This window comes from Pipra filicauda, unplaced genomic scaffold, assembly GCF_003945595.2.
Source record: "Pipra filicauda isolate LSUMZ 115617 unplaced genomic scaffold, ASM394559v2 scaffold295_size919547_pilon, whole genome shotgun sequence".
Lineage (NCBI taxonomy): Eukaryota > Metazoa > Chordata > Aves > Passeriformes > Pipridae > Pipra > Pipra filicauda.
The window spans coordinates 433,519-455,238 of NW_024104415.1; the positions used below are offsets into that span (position 1 = coordinate 433,519).

Sequence of the window (21,720 nt, forward strand, 5' to 3'; positions counted from 1 at the left end):
ACAGGGACCTATGGAAGCTGTGGTGACTTGTGTTAGCCACGGGCACCTGTGGGAGGTTATACGGACACACAGGGACTGGTGGAAGCTATGGGGACCCAGGGCAGCCGTAGGAATACACAGTCCCCCGGGAGGCTGTGAGCACACAGGCGGAGGCCGGGAACGCAGGGGCCAGGAACGCGGAGGGCGCCTTTCCCTTCCCGGCGGCCGCAGGGCGGCACTGGCCGCCGCCCTTCCGCCTCCCTCCGCGCTGAGGGGGTGGAGGAGCGCTGAGGGGGATGGAGGGCGGTGCGGCCATAAGCGACCCCCGCTCGGGTGGGTCTGGGTACGACTGCACCTCCAAACCGCCTTCCGCCCGGCAGCTTTTCCCTCATAAGCCCGAGCTTTGCCTCACAGGTCCTTCCAAGCGCTTCCCGGGGGCAGCAGTAGATGAGATCCTGAGGGATGTGGTGGAGAGTTACTTGAGGGAGCAGCGCTACGAGCCGGCGCAGTGCAGGGAGGTGGCGAAGGACATCGCTGAGGTAGGAGGGAGCAGGTGGATATTCTGCCCTCATGGTTCGATGGGGTGTGAGGGAGGTGGCTGCTGGGGAACTCCCCAGATATCCCCCAAAATACCTGTAAAGTGTGAAATAAAGGGTGGAGGAGGGTTGCTCTGAGGAGGGTGCACGTGGATACGAGTTAATAGAATGGTTTGGGTTAGAAGGGACCTTAAAGCTCATCTTGTTCCACTCCCTGCCATGGACAGGGACACCTTCCACTAGACCAGGTTGCTCCAAGCCCTGTCCAACCTGGCCTTGGACACTTCCAGGGATGGGGCAGCCACAGCTTCTCTGGGCAACCTGTGCCAGGGCCCCACCACCCTCACAGGGAAGGATTCCTTCCCAGTATCCAGTCTAACCGCATCCTCTGTCAGTTTAATACTATTTCCCCTTGTCCTGCCCTGCTAAACGTCTGTCTCCATTTTTGAACACATGGACTAAACTTGTTTTTCTCCTGCAGATGGTTAAAGCGCGGGTGAAAGACCTTGTGATCCCACGGTACAAGATTGTGGTGGTGACACACATTGGGCAGCTGGATGAGCAGAGCATGCAGATTGGGAGCAGGTGCCTGTGGGATCCTGTGAGCGACACGTTTTCATCGTATGTGTTCAAGAACACTTCCCTGTTTGCTGTTGCAAATGTCTATGGTGTGTATTTTGAATAGGGAGGTAGTTGAGCTTAACAGCAGAAGAAATGGAAGTTCAGCCTAACTCTTCCTGTTTCTGTTGTTGAAAACATTTGTGAAGGACCAAAGTGCTCTCACCTGTTTTGAAATGTGGCTACTGTGAGCCTTTGGGTAAATGTAATTAACTGTTTCCCAGAGCTTTCTCTGGGAAGTGGTTCTCTCTGACACACTGTTTTGCACCTAATTCTCGCTACTTTCAGAACTTTTCCTGCAGGGAAAATAATATTTTAAGAATATTCCCTATAATGTTTTTATCTCCCTGAATTTGCCTTCATTCCATGATCCCTGAGCAGAAACCACAGAGGGTTTTTTGGAGAGTAAAACAAGAGCATTTTAAGACAATCTCTGTTAATGATGTTTGCAGGCATTCAGTGCATGCCAGGCCTGAGCACAGAAAAGGTGGCTGAGAGAAGGTAGCTAGTTCTGCTTGAGTCATAGAATCCCAGACTGCTTTGGGTTGGAAGGGATCTTAAAGCTCATCCAGTTCCACCCCCTGCCATGGGCAGGGACACCTTCCACTAGACCAGGTCCAACTTGGCCTTGGACGCTTCCAGGGAGGGGTAGCCACAGCTTCTCTGGGCAGCCTGTGCCAGGGCCTCACCACCCTCACGAGAAAGAATTTCTTCCCAATTTCCAATCTAACCCTGCCGTCTTTCAGTTTGCTACCATTCCCCCTTGTCCTGCCAGTCCATGGCCTTGTCAGTCCCTCTCCATCTAGGAAGAAGAAGACCAGCGAAATGAAGTGAAAATTGTCTTTAAATGATACTGTGTTTAGAGTATATAAATCTGACATACCTGGGCCCTTCTAGTGAAAGTGCTTGAATCGAGAATACTGAATTTCAGCTGCGGTTCTCAGCCAATACCTGCCCTTAGATAAGAGACGCAATACAGCCCTCAGCTCAGAAGTGTGTTCAGTCTCCCTGGGTGCAGATTAACTGTCTGTTGAATTGGACTTAAGGGAAATGTTATTGAAAGCAGCTGGATTAGGAGATAAACTGTGGGTTTATGCCCATCCAGTTTAGATGCTGGGGCTGATGGTCCCAGGTCTCTCCTGGTGCAGCTGTTCCCCACTGGTTGGGGTCTGGCTGACCTTGCAGTGTGACAGAGCTTCCTGTGCCTTGCTCTGATTCTGAAACCAGACTTTTTGCTTCTCCTGTTTCCCAGCTGAAACCTGCTGTTGGATTTTCCTGAGTAAGAGAACAAACCTATCATAAATTGCTTATTTTATTACATTTTACATGCAAAGCTGAAACTAGAAGAGTAGTTAGTTAGAAAGAAATATTTGTACTCATGAATGAGTTTAACTAAACCTCTTGTAAACCCTGTGAAATCCAGTCAACCTGAATTGTCACTGCAACCACTTGCTAGTGTGCACTATGGCATTTAACGCTCAGAAGGGTAAAGCTACAATTAAAGAACACAACTGAACTAATTGTGGTTTATGTCATGATTATTTTAATCTATGGAAGCTGTGATATTGAGCCTCAGCAGCCCCGTTTCAGCACAGGGAGCTGATCTCCCTCCTGCTGCAGCCCACGTTGCAGCAGGATGTGGTGAGCAGCTTGGCTGCCTCACGCTTGCTTAGCACAGACATTTTGCTGATGTGCAAGTCTTGCTCTGGCTTGGACTTGACCTCGTGGGTTTCTTCGCGGTCGGTCCCCAGTCTCTGGTCTGTGTAGGTTGAGGAGTCGGCGTCACCGTTGTGTGGGAAAGGCTGGGGGTTTTCACTCTCTGTGGCATAAAAATTAGAAGCGAAGAGTTAGAAGTCACGGAAAAATGTGTAATTTAAGTATTTATCTTTACTAGAAAGACACACCAACCTGCAGCCAGGGAGGGAAACGCTCCATGTTTCTGGTGTGAGCAACCAACATGTACCAGATCACTGACTTGCTCACAGTCTGAGCAATGTGTTTAAAAACCCAGTAATTCATGGATTTATATTTAAGAGTATTCTTTGTTGCCTTGTCAGTCTTACACTGATATATTTGCTTCCAGGGGAAAAACTGTGGTTAGATGTGTAAATGGCACTTGACTGGCACATTAACTTGGGCCTGCCTGTGAGATTCCTGATATGCAAGTTTTGCATTAAGGCATCACCTACACCACAATTTCATAGTCCTGGGTGTTCCCACTTCAATTACACTCGCATTTCAGCTGCATTTTAAACACTTTTGGACATCTGGGCACTGCCTTCTGGAGTTTGTAAAGGTGTAGTAGTTCTTGCTTAGTTTAGCACCAGACTCTCACGGAGGGTGTTGTGGGTGGCATTTCTTTTTGTATTTGTTTAGAGCTGCTGCTATAAGAAGTTTTCCAAAAATGCAGGTGTGGGAAGTGCAGAAAGTCTGTGTTCCTGTCATCTGCCTCAGTTATTTTCTTGTTTTCTATTTATTTTAATCTGTCAGAGTGCAAATTCCTAGCAGTGCATGTAATGGCTGAATTTTCTTGCTATCCAGAAATGCGCTAATGAGTATAGATATATATGACAGCTTGTGAAGATACTTAAATTGCAGAGTAAATATTCAACATGCTTTATTTATAATATTCTTAAGTTGTGATAAAGTTTCTGGTTTCTAGTGGGGAAAGTGCAGGCAGCAGTAAGACACTTGCATTGCCTGCAGCAAAGCTCACCGCTGGCACTTGAAACGAGATGGCAGAGAGATTTTCAATGATAGCCTTGGTTTTGCTCCTGTTCCTCAGGTGGACTTGAAAAATCTTGAGCTAGATGGTTTTGTTTTTTAGCAAAATAGCACAGGGAGCTAAGCTAGGCAAGCTGGAAGGAGAGAGAACACGTGGAGCTGCAGTGCTTCGCTTACTGTATCCCAGCACAGCCCGTGCTGCTGGTGCTGGAGCTACTGAGGGGAACAGTGGGAATGGAGGGCTCCCGAGGCACAGCCTGCAGGGACTGTGCTGCTTCTGAGTCCCCTTGGAGCTGGATGCACTGGGGATGAGCCTGCGATGCTTCAATTGGTACTTACCCAAGAGATAGCGATGATCGGTCAGATGCCTCTTCCAGCGCGAGCCGCCACAGGTGAACACGACAGCTCTGACAAAGTCTCTCCCACAGAGCCTCACAGTGTTTCCTTCCCCTTGTCCTCCCTGTGCCACGATCAGGAGAGTTAGACAGGCCAGTGCCAGCGCTGTGCCCCTCATGGTGCTGAGGGTTCTTCGTGCCTGGTGTGGGCAGGGCAGGAGGGACCAGCCACGCCGAGTGTGGAGCTCTGCTGGAACCTTCCCATTTATACCCACAGCCTGTGCGCTCCACTGGGTAATGGCCCATTCTGGGGGTGACTTCATGTTTGCTAAAAACATGTTAATCACTTGTTTCCGGTCATGTTTGAAGTGCTTTGGGATCTTGGTCAAGTATTAAACACTTCTTAAGGCTCCGTAACTGGTTTACTAGGAACACGTGAGGTATAACATGTTTATGGGGTACAGGCTCAGGTGGACGCTGTTAATGTGTGTTCTGCAAGAGCAAAAGGGTGTTTATGACATGATCTGTAGGTAATGGGTTCTATGTCTGTTCCCCACACAGGTGTGCTGAGCAGCCTGTTACCCAGTCCTGCCTGTTATCACAGTTTAAGCAAGGGGGTCTTTCAGTGTTAGTGATCCCAAAGAAAAAGGGAGTTAACTCCTTCCCATGATGTCTGCAGTTGTGCACCTCTTCATTCCCCGCCTTATTCACAAGCCAAGCTGGTGACTGAGGATGACTGGGAGGAAAAACCTGCCAGTTCCAGGCCCCCATGAGAAAATCAGGTATTGAGGGGTTTGGGGGGCTGTGAGGCCTGTAGTTGTGGCCCTTGTCCAAAAAGGCATAGAAAAGAGGGGGAGATGGCACTGCAGAAAGCACAGAATAGCTACAGGTCAGCATCCTGGCCATCCTTTGATTTTTGGTAACACCTGAAAGACAGAAGTGGGTCCACTAAAGCAGTGTGGAGCTGCTCTGGAACCAGATATCAGTAAATTGGTTATAAACACAGCCCCTTCCTAATGCTTGGGATGTTGTTGGCTGCAGTTGCTGTAAGCTTCTATAAAAAATTCTTGCAATGAAATGCCTGAAGGAGAAAATCTATCAAATACAAGGTTGGAAATTCCATGTTTAACAAAAATTACAGGAGGAACCTTGAAGATCTTGAGCCCTTCCTAACACCACAAGGGTTTTCCAGTACCATAATCTTACAGTTAATTAGCTTTCACTGTGTGCAGGGTGGGTTAGGATGCGTTACAGCCTTGATAGAAAGCTTGTTTTGTAGCTGCAGCATTGGTAAGCAAACAGATGATGGAAAATACATGGTGTATTTTGTTCAGATTTGTAATAATGATTAACACATGATTCATCTTAATGGGTGTCTGTCTTTGAAGTGCACAAAGATTTATTTTATGTCGGGTAAGTTTGCATGTTCCCTGTTGGATGTGCAGCACATAGAAGTAAGTGAATGTTAATGCATCACAAATGATCCTTAACTTCAGTGATGTGTTAAATGTTGGATGTTTATTGTCAGGGTAATCAGAGAGGCTGAACGTTCTGTATCTATAAAATACACATCTCCACACATAATGTGCTCGCTGGGCAGCAGGGCTACGACTTGTGCTTGATCACTGCTCTGTGGGGATTTTAGTATTTTCTGTGGGCAGGAAGTCCCTGAAAATCTTTTTTTTCTGTTTCTTCTGCTCTGCCCCCCCAAAATCCAGCCTAGGCAGCCAAACTCTGCCTGTTTCCAACCAGCATGCAGGCTGAGCAAGTTCCCTGCCTGACATCACTCAAAACTCAGCATTCACCTTTGGTGGTGGGTTATGGGAGAAGATGGAACTGATGGAAAGTCCATTTATTTACTGGGTGATTTCACTGGGAAGGTACAGATACATCTAGTAAGGGCTGAGGTTGTAGCATGGAGGTGAGTTTTGGTTTTGAATAACCGAAGGAGAAAAGACCTTGGGGGAAAAAAAGGATAAAGACTAAAGGAGAAAAGACTATGGAGACTTTCCCATTATCTGTATTACAGAGAAGGCCATCCATGTGTTAACACTGTTTGTCTAAGGAGGGGGACTTCTGGGGGAAAAGTTAGGGCATTTGAAAGCAATTTCTAACCGGTGTGGTTTCAAAGAGAAACTTTAATTATTGCAAAGGAATAAATGTTCATACTACATCGTGTCTTTCCTGCTGTTTCCCAACAGAGAAGGGGCAGCAGTTACTGTTAAACAGCTCCAACTGGACAAACGATGTCATGCAAGGTACCAACCTGTAAAACAAGAATAAAAAGAACTGGTTCTTCCTTGGAATTCTGTTACTGCTATGGTTACCTCTAAGAGTACTCCTGGAAAACAGCACTTTTTTGGCAGACCTGGTTGGATTGCATTTGTACTGTCATGTTTGACAGCATACACAGATATATCTTGTTTATAAAAGAAGTTAATTTTCAAGATGATACATGTATAGTAGCTGCACTTAGATGTGATTGTCCCTAAGTAATTACCTGCCCTGAGCATTAGCTGTAGTATGGCTGTAGTACGGTCATGCTAAGCCTTGTCCATACCCAAGCCTAGGGAGACTTTGCTGCTACAAGAAAAGGGAGTGACAGAAATGGGTGATGCTGGAAAGTGGGGCTCCCTCTGGATAATGTGACCAGTTATGCTACGTGCCCAAAGCCTGTGAAGTGAAGCACTTTCAGTTCTGTTCTGGTGACATACCCAGGAAATTATCCCTGTACTGAATAACTGACGAACTTCTCTGCTCAGAGGACTCAGGCAGCTTCATGGTGGTTTGTGGGAGAAAAAACCACTGATTTTATTTTCTGAGTTTAACAACAATAGCCTCCCTCACTTTTTGTTTTTAAGGGAAATATCGTTGCGGTTTACAGCACTTGGCAAACGAGGCTGGTAATTACCAGGGTTTCTACCTGCAATGCTGACAGTTGTGAATTATTGATCCATAATATCCTAAGAATGAAGGTTAGATTGACGTCAGCATTTTCCTTCTCTCCAGCTTCAGTGTTTTGCACCGTGTAATCTGAAGGGATTTATAAAAAGCAGCAGTCCCACTTTATAAACTGGCCACAGTTACAAGGGTCTGCTGGGTCTGACACCCACATGGTGAGACATTGTGTTGGTGGCCAGGGGAGGACACGTTGTGTCTGTGGTGGAGCAGGTGAGGGCATTCAGCCCAATAGAGTCTCCTGCAGACTGTTTAGAGGGAGTGTCACCTCCCTGCCCTTGCATTCCAAATCCAGCTCTGTGGTGTACCTCTGGATTTGCAACCAAGTGAAACCTGCAGTTGACCTTTCCTTGCAGTCAAGTGAACCCAACATTGACCAAACTGTTCCTGAAGTTTCTAGTGGTATGGCAGCAGAAGAGCAGGAACAACCTCAGCTTTAATCTGGTTATAGAATTGTATGTGATTCCACCTATTTCAGTTTTCATTAGTTGGATCTTTCACAGTAGCTCCTTCCTGAGGAATGAGGCCCCAGAGCAGCACTCAGCCTCTGAGCACACCGCCGTTCTCCAAGCGTGTCGTACCTCGTTGCTGCCAGGAGCATCCAAGTTGAACAGCTCCCACACCCCAACTCCACCAAGGCTGTCTCCCAGCAGAAGGCAGTTGGTGTTCTTGGCAAAGAGGATGGACGTGAGATTGGCTTCTGGGTTGGCAGCGTGGGAGATCACGGGGTTGAAGCTGCAACCCAGACAAGGCAGGAATTAATGGGTACCGTGCACTGACCTGAGTGCAGTGGCCTGTCAGTACAGCAGCCTGAGAAATGCTGCACATTTCACTTCTTGTGTTCTAGATTAACTCAAAAACCAGGAAGTGAGGCAATATTTTGTTTGGTCTCTGCCAGAACAAAATTTCCAGCTGCTATTAACTAAGATATCCCGGTTGCCTAAAACCTGTCCTATTGCCTGATCTGGGGGGTGGTGGGTAATATGGATATTATATTAATAACTTGCATTATGCTACTGCAGGATTTGGGGGCCTCTGGATCCACCGTGGGTTTGACGCCGTCAGTAATAAATACAGACCACCTGTGCAAGGCCACAGATAACTGAGCCACCCATGATTTGTGCATGTGGTGCACAGGAATGGGAAAACATGAGAGGTATCTCAGCTTCAGACCATCGTATTTTATAAAAGTAGCTCAGTTTTGATGTTTTGTCTTTTAACTATGGCAGTGGTAAAATCTCTGATTTCTGCAGAAAAAACAGGCAGTTTTACCCTTTATCAGCTCCGTGAGGCATCCAGCTCCTGTTCTAACTCCATTTCTCTGGTAATAACATCAGCTGAATAAGCTGTCCTGATCTGATAATTTTGATTAGGCAATAATTTGTAGCCTTCATGCCATAAGGTTTCAGAATTTTCTTTGAGAAAAGTAATTACTTACATGCTGACACTCAGATCCCAGATTTCTACCCTGCTTTCCTTCACTGCTGCAAATATGAAGGCTGATTTTGGAGACCACATGATGTCATGAACAAAAGCTTTGACAGAACTGAAAGTTAAAAGGGGCGTCTGTGAGTCCCGGTGCCATAAAATGGTGCTCCAGTCTGCAGAGCAGCTTAGGAACATGTCTGTGCTGGATGGATTCCAGGCCACTCTGTACACAGGACCCTTGGAGTTTGGGGAGAAACAAAAAACAACTTGGTGTTACTGTAGAGCTACAGAATCTCTTGTAGAGCTACCCATCTTTCTGTCAGAAATAAGACTATTTAACTGTACAGGACAATCACATTACTGATTATTTTCTTAAGCCAGGACTAAAGCTTTAAACCAGTTTATAGAAGTTTTAATAAAGTACTTTAAAAAATCCTTTTAGTGTAGAAAGTAATCCTGTAAGACTGTGATGCTTCATGCCAGGGGAATTCATTCTTAATATAAGAAGAGAACTTTAGGTTTCTTTTGTTGCAGATGTTACATTTATAATGTTACATTTATATATACATATATATAATTATATATTATTAGACATTATACTATAAGCAAAGAAACTGTTACATTTTTGAACTTAATTGAATGGTTTCTGCTGTCATTATGTTTTCTGTGCATCACTCACTTTATGGCCTCTGTATGTTCCCAGAATCTGCTCTTTGCCTGAGCAAGAGCACTGGTAGATGTGGCCCTCATCTGTTCCAGCAAGATAAATATCCGTATCCTGAAAGAAAGGTAAAAAAAGCCTCAGTTGGATTAACCGATTTATCTAGAAATTGTAAAGGGCTGGATGAGTATGGCAGAGACAGGCTCTGAAGAGCTGAGGTGGAGCTGCTTTGTTGGGCCAGGGTGTGTGAGGTGAGTATAGAGGGGTCAGAATGTAGCACATTTCCTGTATGTGTTCTCTCAATCAATGCAGAACTTATGCTGGGATTTTTGACTCCTGAAAACCTTGGACATTCAGCAGTCCGTGTGGAAAAGGCATAAATTCTTCAAGTGCTCTGCGGAAGAAAAACTCAGCTGGATAAAGAGAAGCACAGCACCCTATGTCCTGGACTTGGGAGATGTTGAACAGATCCTCACAGACTTGGTGAACACAGAGAGGGAAACTGCCCCAGGGTCTGCCCAAGGAAATGTGAGTAGCGTGGCTGAGAGGACAGAGCTGTTCATGGGCTTGGTTTACCATTTCATCCTTTTGGGGTAAAACTTAGGCTTCAAATCCCAGTACCAAGTCCCTGACTAGTATTGAAGTAACTCCAGCTGAGGATCCCACCTCTGCTATGTAGTTTTCCTGGGCAAAACTTTAGCCAGGATGGACTTTCTGAGCCTACCTCTGGGTGGAAGTCAAAGCACATTCCAGCTGCCTGTTGAGATATCGGAGCTTCACTTTTCCTTTCTTTCTCACCTGGTAATGTCTTCTTCTCCCTTTCTGTTCGCCTGAGTTTCATCAGATCTGTGCAAATAGAAGGAGTTTTTGTCAAACAGGTGTGTGACAGCCCTGTGAGTAACGCATGCTGCTCTGGAATGCCGATCTTAAATCTTTTGTGTATGATAACTGGTGTAAAGAATGTCACCTGAAATTAAACAAAGCAATTTCAGGTATTTTTGCTCTGCTCACCAATGCAGTCCAGTCTTTGCTGGATGAGCCACTCAGTTACTCGCCCATCTGCTGAGATACACATCAGTCTCTCTTTTTTGTCACCTTCTGTTGCACCTCTGTCCTGTTCCACCCACCTCAGCTGCCACACAGCACCTGTATGTTTATTTAAGGATGCACTGGAACACAAGATGCACATGGTAAATCATATCTGAACAAAGACAAGGCAATATATTTGAAAAATAATTAATCTTCCACTTTGTAATGAATGTCAGATCTTATGATAGAAATGTTTAGCTTTTCTTTAAAAAAAATAGTCTAAACATTGGTTGTTTTCTCCAGGAAAATTTTTTCTCTATTAAACATGTTTGATACTTAGTTTCAGGGCACTATTTATGTGCTGATACCTTTCAGTGACACCTGAACCACGAAATCAATCTGTACCTTGTAGGAGAGACCCCAGATCTGGGGAGCTGCCCTTAGGGCAAATGTCTCCCTCATCACCTTCCTCTCTCTCATTTTCTTCTTAATTCCTGCTCACTCCTCACCTGTTCTGATGTTCTCTGCATTTCTGGCAAGTGGAATCAGGGAGAAAGCACCAAAAGATACCACTGGTCACACCAAAGGATTTATTATCTGGGGCAGGATTGTCTTAGATAGGACATGGAGTATAAATGATATATGGTGGTAACTTGCTGCATTTTCTTAAAACTTCAAAGAACAGGACTCCTTTGTTTCACCTTTCCAAAGTGTTATTTGGTGAGAGGTGCCTGGAGTGGGAGGAGATGGGAGGTCACAGCCTCACCTGCTGTCCAAGAATGCGGCGTTGTTCCGGCTCCTCACATCATAGACTGCAACAGATCCACTAGATGTTCCAACTGCTAAAAGGTTTGGACTTGCCAGGGAAAAATCCACAGCAGTAACACCATGGTCACACTGGAAAATGCGCTCTGGCCACTGACCAGGAGAAAAATACCAAGCATGTTTTAAGGTAGTTTCTTAATTTACCTCCATCTTCTCAGCACTGGGCACTAAATTGCTCTGCTGGAAAACTCAAGTGACCATAGTGACTTCTAGATAGAAATCAGGTACTGTGTTCTAAACTGCTCCATTTATTTCCTGCTGCAGCTGATAAATTTAGGAAAAAATAAAGATTGTGCAGAAATATGACACTGTAAAATAAGTTAGATTGGGTTACTCCAAAGCAAATATCTAGAAGGGTCTAGGGTGGCATCAGGGAGTCACTAGAGTATTTGATTGTTGTTGATGTGGTAAAGATGCATCACAGATTTGAATATTCATGGCTTAAATTAGTCTAATACACAGTTTTGACAAAGTAAAATTTGTAGAAGAAATCAAACTGAAGTTGTGTAATTGGATGGCAATCAGATGGTTTTTACTGTGACACTTCATAACTGAGATTTCCAAGATTTTTTTAAAATGGCTAATTTTAAAAGGATTCCTTTCCAGATAGATCTGTAAAGTATATATGTTATATCTATGCAATCTACTTTCTTTTTGGAACTATTGTGAGAAGTTAGATTAGATAATTATAGTTAAAAAGAAAATAAAGAAGAAATAGTACAGAGAAAAACACATTGAAGAAAAGCAAACTGGCTGCTCATTACCATGGGGTTCTTCAGTGACCAACAGCAAGCCAAGCCTTTCTTCTGATCTTTAGAATCAAACTCTCCGTAACCAATGGCTAAAAGATCCTGAAAGCACAAATTAACAGAAATCTCTCAGTTTAACTTGAATTTTAGTGGTGTATTTCCAAACAACAATTTTGTGTTAGCAGTGACCGTCAGGGCAAAGTCTGGAAAAACAACGCTCATGTCATATGCAGGTGGAATAACACACAAGGTGAACATTGTTCTATAACTGTATTTGATGTGCAATATTTAATGGAATGCATAATAATACTTCTGGTTTTCTCTCTCAAGGTTACTTATAAAAGAAGCTTCAGTGAGCACCACAAACTCCTGGCTTTTAGCTTTTTACAGTGGGGTCCAATGAATTCCCGTAATTCCTTTCCATGGGCAGAAGTGAAAAGAAACAGCAAGACTTCAGTCTTCAGCTCCATTAATTTCTCTTTTCCTACACTTTCAAAGTAGGTGTTTGTTTGCCCTGTATTCTAAGACTGGGGCCTCTAAATGTGGCCAACTTTATAATATCTGGGGATCTGGTGTACTAACAGTATGAAATGGTCTTTGTTTTCTGTCTTTTTTGCCCTTACTGGTTTTCTGTTTCTTGTCCTCACCTGCTTTTTACCTTCCTTCCATTCATTATTTTTGGGGTGTGGGGAAAACTGAGCCTTACATGACTGAGTATGGAGGTGTCTGAGTCATTCTCACTTCCACTGAAACCAAATTAAACAAACTTGGGCCATCTGCTTAGAAATCTGTGCTGTTATTATTTATCTTATCCTTAAAGTTTGATGATTGCTGCTTTTTGGGGGAGATTACTGTTAAAGCCAAAGATGTGTTTTCTAAACTGTCATGAATAAACTCCATCACTGGTGATAAAGTTTAGTAGTAGGAGTTTAAATTTCAACTGCCAGTTCTATCACAGACCAAATTTTTTAATGTCATTGTTCAGGTGACTGCCCAGGGTAAACTTTGCCCTGAGGGTCACTGCTAGCAGAAAATTGCCTTTTGGAAATACACTGCTAAAGTTCAGTTAAATTTTGGACCAATTAAAGCTGTTGTGATACATGTGTAGGAAAGCCTGGTGCTGCTGTTCAACCTGTAGATTAAGGGAACAAGGTTGTTATGTGGAAGGCCAAAAACAATCCACATGATTGCAGGGATGGACCCATCTCTCTGAGATCCCTCCCAGCAAAGCACACCAAAATCAGGAGTTTATTTACACCGCCACTTGCTTGTAAAGAGCTCAGGAGTGACTTGTTAACTCACAGGATTCACTTTGTTCCAGGCCATGCTGCTCACGCTGTGGCCGCTGGTTAAATCACACGTGTAAGACCACAGCTGTTCCAGCCTGGGAGCTGCATCTTCTTCTGGGGTTTTATTTATTGTCATTGATGGGTCAATTAATCCTTTTCCTTCTTTTCCCTCATCCTTCTTTTCCTTATCATGCTCTTCCTCTTCATCTTCTTCCGTGGCTGTTGCTGTATCACCCCTGTCCGAGGTAATGTCAGGCTCTGAAATGCACAGATATGGTGGAGTCTGAGTAGGAACATTTCACTCATCTCACTCCAGTAGTTCCCATCAGAAGAAAAAATTTGCCCTTTCAGCAGATATTTTGCAGCAAAAAAAAAAGTGAAGTGAAGATTTGAGGAATTAAGACATCCTAACTTCTAAAACTGTGGCTGAAATATTGCTGGGGACAGAGAAAGCAACTCGACAAGGCTGTGGTGTGCCAGATCTGTACTACAGGTGTGAAACGAGTCTATTTAGCTACCCAGCAACAAGGTAGAAATTTATGTCCACCCCCACCAGGAATGTTTCTAATCTCATGTATTTAAAAATGTGTTTAAATAGATTGTTTTCAAGTTAGATGCCAAATTTTAAAGCACCACGCTACACATCAATGCTGTAACACCACAGCTAAGTTGCACAATGCTGTGATAAGTCTCCTTCTAAAATTAAATTTAAAAAAAAAATATAAGAGATATTCCAATGCAAAAAGTGGTGAGAGAAGTAGCAGAATTTATCTCTATCTCCTATCTCTAGGAAACAAGTTTGACTAATATTTTGAATGTCTCAATTTGTGGTATAAGCTCAGAGTTAATTTATTCAGTTCTTCCGCTGAGCCTGTTAAAGTGCATGTAAAACTGTGAAGTTCATGTTGGCATCTCAAAAACTCTCCTCTCTTTGGTCTGTTTAATTGACTTGTCATCTGTAAAGACATCCGGTGAGGGACATAACTCCCTGACTTCCAATAGGACATAAAGCCTTGTGCTGGAAACAGGGTACTCAGTAAGGAACAAACCTATAAGGACAGGAATCTGCCGATAAGCCGCGAGTTTGGGTTGAAAAATATTCTCCATTAAAATCCTCTCCATGATAACTAAATCTTGCTTTAAGTTTTCTGATGTTAATATAGCTTCTGAATGGCATTTCTCCTCTTCCTGGCTCCTGACAGGAACAGCGCTTTCTGAAATCATTAGAGAAGAAGTTGTGATGCCTGATAACAGATAATATGGGAAATAAATGGTTTTAACACAATAAAACTTTGCACATAAAAGTTGAGAGATAAGAATTCTCCTCCACCTGCAAAAAGCATAGAAGAATCTGTCAGGATCAAAGAATACTTCCACTATAAGTTTTTTCTTGCTTTAATTTTGTTTTCTTTTATTGCTCAGATACTCAGTATGATGAGATATTCTGGAATTTTTCACAAATGGCGTTCTGCTTCTACTGTCCCGAGTGAGTGAGTACCAGCAAGCCTTGTCCCTGACTATTTATCTTTATTTAAGGTAATTTCTGATGGCAGTGGACAGCAAAGGCCTCAGTGCAGCCCTATCCAAGATTCTTTAGCAAACTCTCTTTCAGGCACCAGTCAGGCCAAGCACGTTCTTCAGGTAGTTTCCCCACACAGCATTGTGATGTGCCTGTTTTAGAAGGATGAAAACAGGGCAGAAATGTAAAATGTTACCTCTGTCAGAAGAGACAGACACAGACTGCTCCTGCTCTTTCGTTGTGGGAGATTTGCTGCTTCCCCCTGTTGTGGCTCCAAATCCTTCTGCCCGTGACGCAGGTTCTATTTCTGATGCATCCAGTGAATTGTCCAAGTCCCAGGAAGTGACCATCATCCCTGGCAATGAATTTCACTGCGTTATACATGTCTCTCATTTTGGTACATTATTACAAGGGCCTTGAGCAGGGCCAGCTCCCACCCAAACCTCACCTTTATATGCTCAGCTCTTCAAACGGGGGTTGGAACAAGCCCTGCTGATGCTCAAGGCACTCAAAAAAAGTGGCAAATACGTTTTCAAATCAGATTATCTACTTCTTTTATTCTTTCCCTCATTTTACATGCACTAACAAACACAAAGGAAAAATGTTTTAGACAGCATTTCCCATAGTTTTCTTTGGCCTCCTACACACAAAAGGCACATTTTTTTTAGAGCGCTGAGGTTGTACATTCTGTAAAATTGCATCGATCTTGTGAGACTGCCAAGATTTCCTGCTTTCCCCAAGGTTTTAAATCTCATAACAGAGGTTCCCTTCTTTGCATTAAGACAAACAGAAATAGAAACCAGCGTCACTGAAAAGTTAAAGGGGGAAAAGGAAGCTGTGTCCTTTCATGTTTCAAGGGAAGAGCTGAGGATTAGCTGGAGAAGCTCTGCTTGCAAAGTGCTGAGGCAGGCAGGGCACAGCAGCTCTCATTTAGTGTTCATGACTATTTTATTGCAATGGATACAGTGTTCCAGCAACAAGTTCACATTTTAGGAGGGCCAGAAAAGGCCACCACAAATCACACTGCCCTGTCTGAACTCAAAGCTCTGGAAGTGAAAGTTGAGGAAACATCCCAAGATGGAAGAAATAAAAAAGCCCTTTTCTCAGTGTTCTGCCTGCTGCAGGGAGTGTTTTGAGTTTTACCTTTATCTTCCATGATAATTGTCTCACATTGCACTTCCTTGTTTTTGGCAGCCCCAGCCAGGGTTTGCACCATTCTCTCTTCAAAGCGTTCGCTGCCAGCTTTGGTTTTGCACATGTCAGCGTAAATCTTATTCCGCTCCCTCGAAAACAAAGAAGACAGTGTTTGGCAACTCTCTGAAAAACTTCTGCATTCAAATTCTCAGTGTCTTTGAACAGGAGAGGACACTCCATTTTTTACATTTATTGCTTGGATGTTTTTGGATTGCTAAATGTTATTTCAGTGTTTGTATTTCTCTCAGCAGCTGTTTCTGACCTTTGTGATGCTGTCCTAAAACAGGAATGGCTTGTAGAGAGCAGGACCAGCAAAAATTCCTACCCCAACTACCTGTAAATTTTGGGGGAATTCTGAGGAGTTCAGAAATACGTAGCTCTCTTCACTTGGGAGTGAAAGGCAGAGCATCCAAGACACAAAAAGGAAACTGCTCCATTTCTATTTCCCCCAGCCCTCAAGTTCTGTAGGGATGTCAGTGGGAATTATGAACATTTTTTATTATTTTGGTTTCACTATTTGAGCAGATGATGTGGGTCATACCCCACCCCTGCTGTGCTCAGGAAGAATTACTGTTCCTGTACAGCTGGCCATACCCTCTGTGCACACCAGCGAAGCCTGATTCGTTGGATGCTCATCCTCTTATTCTTCCCAAAAAGCCCACCAGTGGGATTGACAAACATTGGGGTTGGAGTCCTACCATGAACTTGGTGTGGACACAAGCAGAAAGAGCTTGCTTAGAGGAGTTGTTTGACTTGTCAGCTGCAGCTTTGGGGCTTTGTGCTTCCAAAAGCTGTGTGACAGGTCTGTCACATGGAGAGAACTTTGCTGCTCTCTGTCCCAGTCAGCTCCTGGGAATAAGCCAAAAACCTGGGTTAACTCCCCACCAAAGCTCATGGGAGTCCAGGGAGGACTCTGAAGTGGGAATACTAAGGGGAGACACAATATTATGGTTCCTTCTAACTAGAAGCACTGTGAGGAGCTTCAGAGGAAGCCAACACTTAGTATGTTTATCTCTTCTTTATTAATAAATAATTAGCTGTAAAGCTACACACAAAGATGAATGCAGAGGTTTGTGATTTCCTACTGTTTTCATGAAAATTTAGTCATGTAATTCCTTATCACATGCTTCTCTTTTCCTTACCCCCTGCTTTTCCTAACCTGCCTTAATTTTTCAGTGAAAGAATGAATTTCATCAACGTGATGGAGTTGCAAGAAATTTAGCCTTGTCAAAGAGAGACCCAGGGCTTTGAACACAGATGAAATGGGGGCCAATCTATACCTACAGAACTCTCCCAGCATCTTCTGCTTCCACAGACACCATGACAGAGGGCATGTCAAACATCCAGAGTGTGTCTGTCTCTGAGAGGTAAATATCCACTCTCTGATCCAGGTCTGCCTCTGTTAATTCTTCTTCCATCTCCTCCTGCCCCACCTGCACAGCTGAAAAAGGAGGTGAACAAGTGCTTTTCCGCTCTGAATTTAAAAGAAGACAAATTAATTCTTAAAGTATTGTAAAGCACTGAGTTCCTTTGAAGTGCTGGGCTGACTCAGTGTCTCACAAATCCCAGTGCTCCAAAGAACAGTTTAAATCTATAATTATAGTGTCTGTTCTTTACCAGATAAGCTCAAAGTTGGGTCTTGTCCAGAGCCAGGTTCTGCTGTTCCCTCGAGGCCAGACTTGCTTGTTGATTTGTGTGATATCCGAGTGCTGCTGCTTCCATATGTCCTTCAGTGACAAGAAATAAGCAGAAATTGTCTCAAAAAAAGAGATGTCTTATTTTCAGGAGATACTTTATATTTTTTAAGTCATTTTTTGTCTATATTTGCTCCTGGTTGATATCCCAGCCTCCGGGATTACGCGTTGTAACAGCCAGCATGGGAAACATGACAGAAGGATGGTCCTCAAAGAGCAATTTCTTTATCTTAAAAATCACAACTGCAGTTATTTATTGCATTTTGATACAGTGATGTGGCTCATGATTTTTCATTTTAAACACAAATAGTTATTTACCTTCTTTTTGTATGACTTAATTGAATTTGTCATTTGGATGCACATAATCACCCAGAGGTAACTGGTTTAAATTAGTAAAAGAGAGAATGTTAACAAGATTTGTATATTTTTAATAATTTAATATTTGAATTTATATATTTTACATTTTTGTAAAAAAGATTGTCTGTACTTAATAAGTATTATCAACACAGATAAAATACTTGAAAATAAAGTTTGCCTTGCCTGGGTGTGGCAGTATTTGGGTCTGACTGGAAGAGGGGATGCGGTGTCACATTCTTCCCATCTTCATCAAAAACCTGAAGAAATATTTAAATAATATAGATAGTTTCACTGTGTTCCAAAGGAACAGGGATGACACTTGTGAAGGGGTTTGCATTCCTTCAGGGATCAGCTCAAGAGGGCTGATCAAAGTCACCTTTGCCTGGGACTTCTTTGGAACCCTCTTTAATGGCCGGAAATAGCTGGAAAACCCCATTTCTCTTTGGTCAACCCTTGTGGCTTTTTCAGCTCATTTATTCTCTAATGACCTCCAGGAGTGACTGAACTGTTGAAGTCCAATTAAAAGTGCAGCCAAAGTAATGAGATAATTATCCATCTTTTTAATTATAGTGTTCAAGGTATTTTATTGTAGGAAGGTCAGTCACGTCTTTAAATGCAGTTCCTGACCCAGCCTGAGTGCGGGAATAGAAAGAATTGAAAGGCATGGAGCTGTTAGAGCAGGTCCAGAAGAGGCCACGGAGATGCTCCCAGGGCTGGAGCCCCTTTGCTCTGGAGACAGGCTGGGAGAGCTGAGGGTGTTCACCTGGAGAAGGCTCCAGGGGGACCTTAGAGCCCTTCCAGTGCCTAAAGGGGCTCCAAGAGAGCGGGAGACGGACTTGGGACAAGGGCCTGCAGGGACAGGACAAGGGGGAATGGCTTCCCACTGCCAGAGGACAGGGTTAGATGGGATATTGGGAAGAAATTCTTCCCTGTGAGGGTGGTGAGGAGCTGGGATGGAATTCCCAGAGCAGCTGTGGCTGTCCCATCCCTGAAGTGTCCATGGCCAGGTTGGATGGGGCTTGGAGCAACCTGGGATGGTGGAAGGTGTCCCTGCCCATGGCAGGGGGTGGGACAGGATGAGCTTTATGTCCCTCCCAACCATTCCGTGGTTCTGCAATCATTCCTGCAGGTCAGTTTTGGACAGCGACCATCGTTCCGGAGGTGTCCCTGGCTCTCACCTGCAGGGGCCCCTGGATGCCAACGAGGCCCCCCCTGCGCACTGGCCGTCCCTCGGAGGCCAGGGAGGTCCTGTGGGAGCTGCTCACGGTGCTGCCCCGTCTGGGGGTGACAAGGACCCCCCCGGTTCCTGCTCCTGCTGCTCCTTCTGCTCCGGCCCTGGCCCTGCAACACCCACAGAGGCTCCTCCTCAACCAGCACAACACCCAAAACAACACAGCACCCTCAAGTTCCAACAGTGCTTTACACGATTGAAAGGTTTAAATAGAAAGGATTGTTTAAAATATAGAGGATTATATTAAATAAAAATGTATCAGATTATGAAATAGAAATGATTATTGAATCTAAAGGATTAAAAGGGTTATCATGTCATTGTTAACCCTACACAACTGGCCCAGCCCTTGTGAGACAGGACTTAATATTATAAAATATCATAAATGGTAATAAAGGATTTTTACCATTTATTTGTTATATTTTATTATTAGACTACTGTGTATCACATATCAATTATTTTAAAGGATATAAACCATTTACAATTAAGTATTTTTATCATTTCATTATAATTTATTATATATAATGAATTATGTATTATCAATTACTTTAAAGATTTAAACCATTTGCAGTAAGATATTTCACCATATTCTAATTTATTATATATTCTAATTTATTATATGTATGTTCTAATGTATTATATATTACCAACTATTTTAAAGGATTGAAACAATTTAGAATAAAATATTTTTATTATTTATTATAATTTACCATGTATTATAATTTTTATTTATTATATATTCTAATGATTATATATTACCAATTATTTTAATGTATGTAAGCCATTTATAAAGGATTTTTACCATTTATTTATTGTAATTAATTATATATTTTAATTTATTATACATTATAATTTATCATATAATTCCCAATTATTTTAAAGACGTAATGAAGGATTTTTACCATTTATTATCTATTCTAATTTATTATCTCTGCTATTATATATTCGCAGTTATTTTAAGGGATTTAAAACATTTATAATAAAGGAATCTTACCATTTATTTATTATAACTCACTTTACAGTACAACTTATTATCTATTCTAATTTCTCCTATATTCCCGGTGATTTTGAAGGCTCTGAGCCATTTTTAACATTAAGTAATATTTGGATGTTTGGAACGTTTAAAGCCCCTCCCGGTCCCACTCACGGCGGAGGCCGCGGCTCGGCGGGGCCCAGCATGGCGGCGTCCTCCGTTACCACGGCAACACCACCCAACACGCCGCGCGGGGATTGGTCGCCAGCACCGGCACCGCCCATAGGCGGGTGCGCGCGCGCGGGCCGCGCTCTCCCCGCTCCGCAGCCCCGGGACGGCCCCGGGTTCGGGTCCCGCCCCCGCCGGCACAGCGGGAGCCGCACTGGGAGCCGCAGCACCGGGGGAGCTGTTCCGCCCTGAGTCAGCGCAGACCCCCGCGGGTGCTGCTGTGGGCGCTGGGCATGCGGCTCCTCTCCTGTGCCTGACCCGCGCGGTTCGGGCGCGGCGGGGGCTCCCCGGGCCGGGGCGGTAACAGCCCGGGGCGCGGTGTCCGCGCTTTGACAGCCATGCCCGCCGAGCGCGGCCCCGCGCCCGCCCGGGCACGGCGCTGAGCCGGGCAGGTGAGGCACCGCGGGCTGCGGGGAGACGCGAGGAACGGGACCAGACAGCTGCATTTGGGGTGGGTTGCCTTTTTTGGGGGATGGTTTTCCTGGTTTTTTGAGTGCTTTTTTAACCTCGAGCTGTTCTTCTTGTGCCACCCAAGAGCCTCACGCACGGCAGGAGGCCCCGTTCCCCGAGGACATTCCATTCGCTGCACAGCCGATGAGACCCGCTCCGCCCCTCTGCGGCTCCGCGCGTGAGTACGGCAGCGGGGCCGGGGGAAGGGAGCGGCACCGGCACCGTCCCTGGAGCGGGAGCGGCGCGGGGCGGTGGTGCCGGTGCCGCGGAGTCAATGGGGCGGGGCCGGGCCCTCAGCGCTGGGGGGGCGCGGCCTGTGCCTTGAGTGACAGGCGGGGCATGGCCTGTGCATTGAGTTCTGCTAGGGGGCGTGGTCTGCGTATTGAGTGACACCTAAGGGGGCGTGGCTTATACACTGAGTGACAGATAAGGGGTGGGGCGTGAGAGACGGCGGCGGGATGCGCTTCAGCGCTAGGGGGGCGTGGCCTTGCGATTGAGTGACAGGCGAGAGGGCGTGGCCTGTACCCAGTAGCATGTGAGGGAGCGTGGCCTGCGCTCTGAGTGACAGGCAGATCCCGCACCCTGACTAACAAGCAGGTGCGTGGCCTTGCGCTCCGAGTCACAGGCGGGGGCATGACCGCTACCCTGAATGACACATCATGGGGCGTGGTCTGTGCTTTGAGTGACAATAAAGGGGCTCGGCCCCAGTTCACAGGCCTGGCTTGGTCTTTGAGTGACAGGCTGATGGAGGCGTGGCTTTGCGCCCTGAGTGACAGGCGAGGGGGCGTGGTCTTGCGCTCTGAGTGACATGTGATGGGCGTGGCCTTGCTATTTCAGTGGGGCGCGATGGGCGTGGCCTGAACCCTGATTAACATATATGGGGTGTAGCCCAAGCCCTGAGTGACAGGCCAATCCCCTGAGTGACATGTGAGAGCTTGACCAACAC

General features: G+C 44.8%; 4 protein-coding genes and 1 long non-coding RNA gene across 11 annotated transcripts in view; 3 read left to right on the forward strand and 2 right to left on the reverse strand.

The window, feature by feature from the left end:
• The first annotated feature begins 274 nt into the window (after positions 1–274).
• Positions 275–1,725, forward strand: DYNLT5 (dynein light chain Tctex-type family member 5). The gene is made up of 2 exons (XM_027719097.2): positions 275–518; positions 997–1,725. Exons 1-2 carry the CDS (start codon positions 276–278, stop codon positions 1,198–1,200), a joined length of 447 nt encoding a protein of 148 aa, XP_027574898.1. The 5' UTR covers position 275; the 3' UTR covers positions 1,201–1,725.
• A 938-nt stretch (positions 1,726–2,663) lies between these two features.
• INSL5 (insulin like 5) lies at positions 2,664–4,669 on the reverse strand. Its single transcript, XM_027719099.2, is given in 3 exon segments — positions 2,664–2,952; positions 4,197–4,383; positions 4,385–4,669. Coding segments are annotated over 3 exon segments (534 nt in total). The 5' UTR covers positions 4,499–4,669; the 3' UTR covers positions 2,664–2,719.
• Positions 4,670–4,757: 88 nt separating this feature from the next.
• LOC113986921 lies at positions 4,758–19,699 on the forward strand. 2 transcript variants are annotated; one of them, XR_005564214.1, is made up of 3 exons: positions 4,758–14,617; positions 17,021–17,211; positions 19,025–19,699. It is a non-coding gene; the product is annotated as an uncharacterized LOC113986921 (long non-coding RNA). The 2 variants fall into 2 exon arrangements; XR_005564215.1 differs by lacking the exon at positions 19,025–19,699 and having other exon boundaries at positions 4,758–13,660; positions 14,554–14,617; positions 17,021–18,097.
• Positions 6,311–20,995, reverse strand: DNAI4 (dynein axonemal intermediate chain 4). 3 transcript variants are annotated; one of them, XM_039383035.1, is made up of 17 exons: positions 20,831–20,995; positions 19,074–19,236; positions 18,079–18,152; positions 17,462–17,571; positions 17,129–17,285; positions 15,794–15,933; positions 14,847–15,005; positions 14,181–14,345; positions 13,145–13,389; positions 11,858–11,944; positions 11,035–11,186; positions 10,251–10,408; positions 9,964–10,085; positions 9,258–9,356; positions 8,589–8,815; positions 7,732–7,885; positions 6,311–6,458 (listed from the first exon to the last, which is right to left on the reverse strand). In XM_039383035.1, the coding sequence occupies exons 1-17, from the start codon at positions 20,902–20,904 to the stop codon at positions 6,414–6,416; spliced, it is 2,331 nt and encodes a 776-aa protein (XP_039238969.1). In that variant the 5' UTR covers positions 20,905–20,995; the 3' UTR covers positions 6,311–6,413. The 3 variants fall into 3 exon arrangements, with proteins under 3 accessions (XP_039238969.1, XP_027574885.2, XP_027574886.2); XM_027719084.2 differs by lacking the exon at positions 20,831–20,995 and adding an exon at positions 20,271–20,332; XM_027719085.2 differs by lacking the exons at positions 18,079–18,152; positions 19,074–19,236; positions 20,831–20,995 and adding an exon at positions 20,271–20,309.
• The window catches only part of MIER1 (MIER1 transcriptional regulator), a 35,390-nt gene continuing 34,128 nt past the window's right edge, over positions 20,459–21,720 (forward strand). For 3 of the 4 annotated variants that reach the window (XM_039383036.1, XM_027719090.2, XM_039383037.1), the window contains exons 1-2: positions 20,459–20,775; positions 20,860–20,952. The gene's annotated coding sequence lies outside the window, so the exon portion shown is untranslated. The remainder of the gene's footprint in view (positions 20,776–20,859; positions 20,953–21,720) is intronic. The other variant, XM_027719091.2, reaches the window with a different exon arrangement.